Source organism: Jaculus jaculus, chromosome 18 (assembly GCF_020740685.1).
Source record: "Jaculus jaculus isolate mJacJac1 chromosome 18, mJacJac1.mat.Y.cur, whole genome shotgun sequence".
In the NCBI taxonomy this organism is placed as follows: domain Eukaryota; kingdom Metazoa; phylum Chordata; class Mammalia; order Rodentia; family Dipodidae; genus Jaculus; species Jaculus jaculus.
In genome coordinates, this window is record NC_059119.1 from 37,529,116 (window position 1) to 37,540,106 (window position 10,991).

Sequence of the window (10,991 nt, forward strand, 5' to 3'; positions counted from 1 at the left end):
CCCTTACTGGTGCTACATCTTTCTTTTTGTAAAAACTTTATTTTAAAATCATTTTTGTTTATTTTTATTTATTTGAGAATGACAGACAGAGAGAAGGAGGTAGATAGATAGAATAGGCGTGCCAGGGCCTCCAGCCACTGCAAACAAACTCCAGATGTGTGCGCCCCCTTATGCATCTGGCTAACGTGGGTCCTGGGGAATCAAGCTTCGAACTAGGGTGCTTAGGCTTCACAGGCAAGTGCTTAACCACTAAGCCATCTCTCCAGCCCCTACCTCTTTCTTTTCTATACTCCCAGACACTTCTTTTTCCTCATGATAATAGCAGCTCCCCCAAACCCATACACACACCTACATGCACGCGCACACACACCACCCATAGCTCATGAAAAGATGCAGTCTTCCAGGGCTACGGTGTAGCTCTGGAGTAGAACACTCACCTAGCACATGTGAGGCACCAGGTTCTATAAAGTTTTTCCACTTTTTTTCTCATCTAAACAGCACAGGAAGTGAAGTTAAATACAGAAGAGATTTATTAGTAAAAGACATCCTTGATCTATTTTAAGCTAATTGGGCCCCAAAAAGAAGTGTTTTAACTCTTTCCTGTATCAGGTGTGCTGTGCTGAGTTTAGATGTGTTAAGGGTTATTATATGCTAGTGATGGGATAGTAGTAGTGGTGATGCCACTATGATTGCATGAGAAATTACTACTTTAAAATAAAGCCAATTATTGTTGGACCTTCATTACAATCAATTTTAGGTTCCCTCCAATTATAAATTTTAATGTAGCTGGGCATGGTGGTGCACACCTTTAATCCCAGCACTGGGGAGGCAGAGGTGGGAGGATCACTGAGAGTTCGAGGGCACCCTGAGACTCCATAGTGAATTCCAGGCCAGCCTGGGCTACAGTGAAACCCTACTTCAACAAAAACAACAACAAATTAATGTAATATATAGTTGACTAATTTTTATATTGTTTGATAAACAAAAATGCATATATTGGTAATAAATCTAGTTTTCTATCTCAAGGTATAAAATGCTCTGGGCATGTACAATCACAGGCCTGTAATCCCAGCATGTGGAGTCTGACCCAAACACCACCTTTACAACTGTTCAAATTTGGAGCTGGGGAGATGGCTCAGTGGGGATGGGTGCTTTCAGAATGAGCGTGAGGATCTGAGTTTAATCCTGACCAGCCACATGAAACTTGACCTGGCCAGGCATAGGGGGAGTGGGAGGCAGAGGCAGGAAGATGGCCAGAGCTCCCTTCAGCCAGAATGACCAGGAGAGATGGCAGTTCTGGGTCCTGGGAAAGGCTGCCTCTCAAGGAAAGGCAGTAGACGAAGACTCCTGTTGCGCTCTGGCTTCTGCATACCTGGGCAAGAGCAGGGGCATCCGCACACACCTGTATATAACACACACATTCACACACAAATTTTACAAAAAAAGAGGTTCAAGTTTGTTCTTTGGGCAAAAGAGAACCTATTAGGAGAGGGTTCAGCATGAAAGTAACACCAGGATTTTTATGAGATCACTTTGTTGGCAGAGTAGAGACTGTCAGAGAGGCTAGTTAAGAAGCCGGTACAACGGATAAGGTTGAAAAAGCTGGGACACGTCCGAGGCTTGGATTGTAGAGATGGAAAGGAATGACAGCAACTTTACCCCTCGTAAAGGGCTCAGTGATGCCACCTCAACAGAGGTGAGCGAACAAAAGAACAACATGAGAGGAATGGGAGTGTCGTTCAGTGATAGAGCTCATGTGTAGGAGGCCCTGGACTCAGTTCCCAGCACCAAGAAACAAACAAAACAGCACAATAAATTCATGATTTCAGAAATGATGTTGGGCATTGTGGTGCATGCCTTTAATCCCAGTACTTGGGGACTGACGTAGGAGGACTTCTGTAATCTAGGGCTACAGAGTGAGTTCCAGGTGAGCCTGAGGTACAGTGAGACCCTCCATCAAGCAAGCAAACAAACAGACAGACAGACTGACAGACAGATAGAAATACATTAGATACCTGTCATCTCAGCACTTGGGAGATGGAGAGAGGAAGATCAAGAATCCAAGGTCAGGCTGAAGAGATTACTTAGCAGTTAAGGTGCTTTCCTGTGAAGCCTAAGGACCCATGTTTGACTCTCCAAATCCCAGTAAGCCAGACACACAAGGTGATGCAAGCATGTAAGGTCGCAATGCACTTAAGGTGGCACACATGTCTGGAGCTCAATTACAGTGGCTGGAGGCCCTCACAAGCCAATTCTCTCTCTCCCTCTCTCTCTCTTTCTGTTGCTGAGAGATGGCTTAGCAGTCAAGGCACTTGCCCGGAAGCCTAAGGACCCAGGTTTGATTCCCTGGTACCCATGTAAGCCAGATGCTCAAGGTGGTACATGCATCTGGAGTTTGTTTATAATGGCTAGAGTCCCGAGTGTACCCCTTTTCTCTATCTGTAACTCTCTCTCTTACATAAATATAGAAATAAATAAAATATTAATGAAAGAATCCAAGGCTAGCCTGGGCTACATGAACTCTGTCTCAAAATAACAACAGGAAGCCAGGCATGGTGGCACATGCCTTTAATCCTAGCACTCAGAAGGCAGAGGTAGGAGGATTGCCATGAGTTCTAGGCCACCCTGACACTACATGGTGAATTCCAGGTCAGCCTGAGCTAGAGTAAAATTCTATCTCAAAACCAACCCTGCCAAAAATAAATAAATAAATAAATAAATTACAACAAGGCTGGAAAGATAGCTTAGTGGTTAAGGCACTTGGCTGAAAAGCTTAAGGAACCAGGTTCAATTCTCTAGGTTCCACCTAAACCAGATGCACAAAGTAACACATGCATCTGGAGTCTTTTATTTATATTTAAAACTATATTTATTTATTTACTTATTTGTTTCTATGGAAAAAGAGAGACAGAAAGGGGGGGCAGATAAATGAATGAATGAGAATATGCATGCTAGAGCCTCTAGCCATTGCAAACAAACTGCAGATACCTGCGCCACTTTTGCATCTGGCTCTGCATGGATGCTGGGGAATTGAACTTCAGTTATTAGTCTTTGCAGGCAAGTGCCTTCACTGCTGAGCCATCTCTCCAGCCCCTATTTTTATTTTCTTCAAGGTAGGGTCTCATTCTTACCCAGGATCAACTGGAACTCACTCTGTAATCCCAGGCTGGCCTCAAACTCACAACAATCGTCCTAACTCTGCCTCCCTAGTGCTGGGATTAAAGACATATACCAACCACACCAGGCTTGTTTTATATTTGAAATTTATTTAATTAATCAGTATGTGTGTGCATGTGTGTGTACCAGGCCATGTGACCACTACAAATGAATTCTGGATGATTGCACCATTTCTTGTGTCCAGCTTTCATGGGTGGCTTGGGTATTGATCACCACCAGCAGGTTTTATAAGCCAGTGCCTTTAACTGCTGAACCATCTTCCCAGACCTGTTCTTTTTTTAACGTGTTCATGTGTGTGGTGGGGGGGAGAGGTGCATTGTGTACATGCACATAGGTGTGTGCTGAAGCCAGAGGACAAACTTGGCTGCCATTTTTCTGAACACAGCTCACCTTTTTTCTTTTTTTTTTTTGAGACAAGTTCTCTCATCAGCCTGCAATTCACCAAGTCTAGTCTGTTGGCTAGTGAGCCCCAGGTATTCTCTCGTCTCTACCTCTTCAGCGCTTAGATTATGAACCAGAGCTTCTATCTCTTGCCTTTATTTGCATGGGCTGTGAGGAACAAACTCAGGTCCTCGTGTTTGTGAGGCAAGAACTTTCCTGACTGGTTGATCTATTGCCCCAGGCTGGCTTGTTTTATTGTGACAGGGTATTACTGTGTAGCCCAGGCTGATCTCAAACTTGTGCAATTCTCCTACCTCAGTCTCCCAAGTGCTGACAATTTAGGCATGCACCACCACACCTAGCCTTTGCTGGCTTTATGGTTTGCTGTAGGAAAAAGAATCCTAGTTCTAGAGTCACTTGGGATGTGTGGTGAAATACAGTGAGAACAGGAGGGCAGAAAGTCACAGAGATTTTGCTTCTACATCTGAAGTCCTCCAGTCTCTCATAGCTCCAAGTTCTTTAATGTCAAAGTGCCATACTTTGGGGAGTCTTTTGTGAACCCCAACAAAATCAAGAAATCTATATGATTAACCAAATATGAGGACTAAGAAAGAAGCAAGAATGAAGGGTAATGTCAAGCTTCCAGCCTGGCTACTTGGGGCAGTGAAGTCAAGGAGACAGACAGTGGCAGGTAAGAAATGCTGTTTGAGCAGGTGGAGCTTGAAGTAACGTAGATTGCTTTGGAGAAGACTGGAGGAAAATCTGGCAATGCAATGATGAATGAAGAACACGTTGGTAAGTTCAAGTCACCACCATCATGAAGACAGCTGGAGGAGGCTATCTTCTTGCAAGTGTCTCCTGATTGGTCTTAATTTGAAGCAGAAAAAAATGGATTGATTCCAAGCTCAGTAGGCCTCAGGCACCCAGCAAAGGAACCAAGAATGTCTTTTCTGGTCTAAACTTGGGTAATTATAAATTTTCACAACAACAACAAAACAGGGTTGGGGATGTAGCTTAGTGGTAAAGTGCTTGTGCAGCATGCGCAAAACTCTACGTTCAATCCCCAGTACACACATATAAAAACACTAAGAACAATAAAGCCAAAGGAAAAACTATAGTGACCAGATAAGTTGTACCTTCAAGTCCATCTCTGTTCTCACCTCAGCCTTCTGATGAAGCAGAAGAAGTTTCTTTACCACTTCAAAAACGTCCGCTGGGCCAAGGGGCGGCACGAGACCTACCTGTGCTACGTGGTGAAGCGGCGGGACAGCGCCACCTCCTTCTCACTGGACTTCGGCCACCTTCGCAACAAGGTATCAGCAATGGTTACAGCAGTTTAAGCGAGACTGTAGACGCTCTTAGAGCCACCTGCTGAGGATCCTACTACCTCACTTTGTGCGTTTGACACAGGGTCTCCTGTATCCCCAAGATGGCCTCACACTCACTGTGTAGCCAAGGATGACACTGAACTTTTAGTCCTGTTTCTTCCTCCCAAGTGCTGGTGCTACAGATGTGTGTCACCAAGTGTGGCTTCCTTAAACTTATTTCTTAAGCAAGGCATGGTGGCACACGCCTTTAATCCCAGCACTCGGGAAGCTGAGGTGGGAGGATGACTGTGAGTTCAAGGCTAGCCTGAGACTGCATAGTGAATTCCAAGTCAGCCTAGGCTAGAGTGAGACTATACCCCCCCATATATATATGTATACATACATACATATATGTGTGTGTGTGTGTGTGTGTGTGTGTGTGTGTGTATCACATTTTTTAGAGAGGGAGAGAATGAATGGACATACCAGGACCTCTTTAGAATGAATTCCAGATGCATGTGCCACTTTGTGCATCTGACTTTATGTGGGTTCTGGGAAATTGAACCCAGGTAGGAAGACTTTGCAAGTAAGTGCCTTTTACTGATGAACTATCTCCCCAGCCGTCAAGCATAATTTTAAAAAGGTATTTATTATTATTTACAAGCAGGAAGAGAGAGAAAGGAGAGAGAGAGAGAATGAATGGGTGCCCCAGAGCCTTTTACCACTGCAGATACATGCACCACTTTGTGCATCTGCCTTTACATGGATACTGAGGATTTGAACCTGGGCCATGAGGCTTACAAACAAGTGCCTCAACTCCTCAGCCATCTCTCAAGCATATTTTTAAGAAAAACAAGCAGTGAGGCTGTAACAATGGCTCTATTAGTTAAAGGTGCTAGGTCTTTCTCTCAAATAAATTACATATATATATGTAGTGCCTTTAAAACTTTTGACAATTAAGAAAGGAAAATTTGAGAAAGAATGACAGCAACTCAAACCTATTTCTTAATTTTCAAATAATTCTCTTTCCTCCTACTTACATACGCCAAAGGTTTGTGAATAGCTCTATCATTGTTAGTGTCAGAAAATGAAGAAAAGCTTCACCTGACTAATTAGATCAATCTTTCAGCTGTGTAAGGGATTGCATTTCCAAGAGACTTCTGTACTGAATGCAGATGAATATAAATCTGCTTCTGGATTTCTCCTCTCAACATGCTATAATATCTCGTCTTCATGGAATGCCAGGAAACACATCTGTGGGGTGAAATACCTTTTTTTTTTTTTTTTTTTGAGTCAGCACCTCTACAGCCAGCTAGCTTCAATCTCCCTGTAGCACAAGACAAGCGTGGACTTCCGATCCTCTTTCCTCCATCTCCTGAGAGCTGGGATTAGACATGTGCCCTTATGCTCATGTTACGTGGTGCCGGTGGTCAAGCCCCCGGCCTCCCGCGTGCTAGGCAAGCGCTGTGTCAACTGAGCTCCATTCCCAGCCCCAATGAAGCCTAATTTATCTTTCAATTTTTTTTTATTAACATCTTCCATGATTGTAAACAATATCCCATGGTAATGCCCTCCCTCCCCCACTTTCCCCTTTGAAACTCAATTCTCCATCATATCCCCTGCCCTCTCAATCAGTCTCTCTTTAAGTTTTCAGTGTCAGGGATGTATTCCCTCCCATGGAGCAGGCCTCCAGTCAAATTACAGGGTGGTTGGTTTCCACCATGACAGACTTGAGAAGCCTACTTTATTATGTGATTTTCCTTACCTACAGTTTCAGGGTGTAGCTTACTCAACACCATTATCTTGCATTCTAATCTTTCTTTTCTTGTCTTTTTTTTCTTCTTTTTAAAATTTATTTGAGAATGAGATAAAGAGGGAGGGAGGGAGAGAGAGAGAGAATGGGCATGCCAGGGCATCCAGCCACTGCAAATGAACTCCAGATGCATGTGCCTCCTTGTGCATCTGGCTTATATGGGTCCTGGGGAATTAAACCTGGGTCCTTTGGCTTCGCAGGCAAGTGCTTTAATCGTTAAGTCATTTCTCCAGCCCTCCTCCTTCTCTTCTTACTCCTCCTCCTCCTCTTTCTTTTGGTGTTTTGAAGTAGGGTCTTGCTCTAGCTAAGGCTGACCTGGAATTCTCGGGGTGGCCTTGAACTCACAGCAATCCTACTTCAGTCTCCATAGTGCTGGGACTAAAGGCATATGGCACATGCCTGGCCTAATCTATTTTCTTATTTGGTGACATGATATAGTCTATATATAGAAAGCTTTGACTGTATCAAGCACGTTCACTTACCTCTTACTAAATTCACAACGTCACTTCATTCTCCTGCTGAGGAAATAAGACCAAGAGTTGAGTAACTGGTCTACATTCCAAGCACAGTGCAGCTGAAAAATGAAGCCTCTCTTCATATTTTGAGACGGATAATTTTCTGCAGCAGGAGGTGGATCTAACCCCACAGTTGCAATTGTTCTTGCAATAACAGGGACCACACCAAAAGCAACCACATTTTTGAGACAGATTTTCATTGTAGTGCAGGCTGTCTTCCAACCCTGTGTAGCTGAGGGCGACCTTGTGCTCCTAATTCTCGTGGGACCACCTTGCAGTCAGTGGGATTACAGGCGTGTGAGCCGTCACACCTGGTTTATGTGGTGCCAGGGACCGAACCCAACCCTCAGGCATGTCAGGCAAACGCTCTCAACTGAACTACCTTCCCTAGCCCCAAACACTGCACCTTTGGTCCGCCTCACAATCTCTTTTTCCCCTTCAGCCTGCCAGCAGGCTTCACAAACTATCTTTGTGCCACCTAGTGGTCAAAGTGCAATGCACGCTTACACACTCCTTTTCCTGCTTAAAAAGGTGCAAAAAGCAGCGGGAACTGTATGTAGCTCAGCAGCAGAAGGGTACGTGAGTGAATAAATTCTCGAGCTCAGATTAAAGCTTTTCAGGGGTATACGATACAGATCTCTTCCAATCTCACCTCACCTCCCCGGAGACCCAGCCTTTCGGCTCCCGGGGGGGCCAGCACGCTTGGGCGCGGGGGTGACGCGAGGCCGAAGGCCAATCCCGGAGGAGCCCCGCGGGCGCCGGCCTGTTCTGCGCCGGATCCGCGCCTCGGCCCGGCCCTCCTCCTCCTCCCTGCTCCCTCCTCCTCCTCCCTGCTTCCTGCTCCCTCCTCCCTGCTCCCTCCTCTCTGCTCCTCCTCCCTGCCCCTCCTCCTCCCTGCTCATCCTCCTTGCCCCTCCTCCCTGCCCCTCCTCCTCCTCCCTGCTCCTCCTCCCTGCTCCCTCTTCCCTGCTCCTCCTCCCACTCCCTCCTCCCCTCCCTGCAGTCCGGCTGCCACGTGGAGCTGCTCTTCCTCCGCTACATCTCGGACTGGGACCTGGACCCGGGCCGCTGCTACCGCGTCACCTGGTTCACCTCCTGGAGCCCCTGCTATGACTGCGCCCGGCACGTGGCCGACTTCCTGCGGGGGAACCCCAACCTCAGCCTGAGGATTTTCACCGCGCGCCTCTACTTCTGTGAGGATCGCAAGGCGGAGCCCGAGGGGCTGCGGCGGCTGCACCGCGCGGGGGTCCAGATCGCGGTCATGACCTTCAAAGGTGAGCGGGGTCCCTCTGCGCTGCAGCTGAGAAGCAGCACACGTGAGAAGTGCAAGGGGGAGAATTGCATACAGGCTCTTGTTCGCCCTTGGAGTTAAAACTATAATTTCATTCTTTAAAACGAAACAGTCGCACGCTGTAGCCCAGAGTGGCCTTGAACTCGCTCTTTTCCCACCTCAGCCTCCCGAGAACTGGGATCCAAGCGTGCGCCACCACGCCCAGCCTCAAAATTATTTATTCGTATTTGGAGGGGCTGAGAGGGTTGGTCCAGTGATAGCCCTCTTGCCTGCCATGCACTTGGCTTCCCTCCTCAGCACCACATAAGACAGGGAAATAAGGAGGGAAAGAGGGGGGAAGGAGGCGAGGAAGAAAGGAAAGGAGGATTATTAACAGCTTGGAGACAAGGTCCTGGGTAAACGAGGGAAAAAGAAATAGGGCTAGTGTTTTCTTCCAACGTAAGGCTACCCTGTCCCTCTTTTTGTTAGACTATTTTTACTGCTGGAATACGTTTGTAGAAAATCGTGAAAGAACTTTCAAGGCATGGGAGGGGCTGCATGAAAATTCAGTCCGACTTTCCAGACAGCTTCGACGCATCCTTTTGGTAAGGCGCTTCCTTGTGTCTGGTTTTCTGTCTGGTCTTTTCCTGAGATCCTTACATATTTATTTTAATTACTCTCATTTTTTACATGATGGAAACTTTATTTCTCTATAAATTGGTTGTCTCTTCTGTCTTCTCACAGGGCAGAGATCCTGTGAAGACTCCTTCCTGTTGCCTTTTCTTTCCTTCATTCTTTGTCTTCTTTCTGTTCATCTCTCTTCAAATCCTCAAATGGTTTTCCTTCCAGGTCACAATTCTTTCCTCCCTCTTTTTCCTGGTCTTTTTTCTTTGTCTTTTTATTTTCATTTATTTATGAGAGAGAGCGAGCGAGCGAGCGAGGGAGAGCACGCAAACAGGTGCGCCAGGACCTCCAGCCACTGCAAATGAACTCCAGACACATGTGCCACCTTGTGCATCTGGCTTATGTGGGTCTTGGGGAATTGAACATTGGTCCTTTGGCTTTGCAGGCAAGCACCTTAACTGCCAAGCCATCTCCCCAGGCCTCTGGTGTCTTTCTTTCCCAATTTACTTTCTTCAAGTGTCACCCACTCTGTTCAGAAGCCTCTCCTCACCCCACTCAGTTTTGGAGACATTCATTCAGTTCACTTCCTTCTTTCTCTGCAGCCCTTGTATGAGGTCGACGACCTTCGAGATGCATTTCGTGTTTTGGGACTTTGAAAACAACCCCTGGAATGTCACATACATTGGAATGCCTGATGAAATGAGTGGACAGATGAGCAGTCCTTTAAGTGTCTGTTTTTCTTCTTCAACTCTCACTTTCTTAGAATGTAGAGAAAATGTATTTTATTGATTTTTAAAGTTATCCATGTCTACAAAGTAGAGAAGCTACAAATGTCCCTTCAAGAATGGTGCTACAACTGTGTTGAATGCAATGTCATCCTCTGCTGGAGAATAACAGAATTTCAAGACTTTGAATGGTTCTAAAGTGTCCATGTTCTACGACCTTAAAGCAGATGAAAGCAGAAGGTTTATGCTTAGAAAGCACAGTGAGAGGAGCAAATGCTTTGTTCGCTTGAATTGTTCATGGTATCAGACACAGACTTTTCTACTCCTTTCCTCTGAGGTTCATTTCCAAGTAACCTCTTCTGTCAGGCCATGATCCTGATGAGAGAATCTGGCCTATTGAAAGCCCAAGCCCTCTCTCAAAAGCATTAATAAGCAAGCCTGTTGTGTATATTTTCATTGCCTGGTATGTTTTTATATCTGTATGTCAGAGGATTCAGGGTTGGGGTGTGAATATGCATGACCACCTTCAGGTGATTTTAATAAAGACTCTTAAAATGGACATGAGGAGCATGAAGAAAATCCTTAAATGAGTTGATATCTTGAGCATCAAATCCTGTGGAAACACAGACTCTTACAGAAATCCTTAATCCAGAAATACCTAAGGGGCTGGGGAGATGACTCAGTGGTGAAAGGTGCTTGCTTGCTAAGTCGGTCAGCCCAGGCTCAATTCCCCAGCACTAATGTAAAAACCAAATGCAAAAAGATACATGCGCATCTGTGATCACAAAGCACCTATGCCAAAAGGAGGCCCAGCCAAGAATCTTCAGCTCCTGGGCCAGGTCGTCTGAAGTGCTTTTGCAGTCCAGCACTTCTCTTGCAGCAGCGAGACACACTGTCTCAGAGAAGGTGGGCCATAAAATAAAAATAAACACCCACAAACTTCACATTTAATGATGAACACATGGACGGGGGTTGCTTGAATGCTGAGAAAATCTATTTTCTCTGGTGAATGCCAACCAGGAAAGATTGTTAATGATACAAAGATAATAGCTGATGACAGCCATGACCCCCCCCACACGCGCGTGTGCGTGCACACACACACACACACACACACACACTCAGGAGGCTGAGGTACAAGGATTACAGAAGGAAGAAAAAATATTTTTATTACTTATGTTT

At 45.7% G+C, this 10,991-nt stretch overlaps 1 protein-coding gene across 1 annotated transcript; it reads left to right on the forward strand.

Moving 5' to 3' along the window:
* The first annotated feature begins 1,633 nt into the window (after positions 1–1,633).
* Positions 1,634–10,371, forward strand: Aicda (activation induced cytidine deaminase). Its single transcript, XM_045137272.1, has 5 exons — positions 1,634–1,758; positions 4,724–4,871; positions 8,197–8,467; positions 8,953–9,068; positions 9,690–10,371. Exons 1-5 carry the CDS (start codon positions 1,634–1,636, stop codon positions 9,741–9,743), a joined length of 714 nt encoding a protein of 237 aa, XP_044993207.1. The 3' UTR covers positions 9,744–10,371.
* Positions 10,372–10,991: the final 620 nt, after the last annotated feature.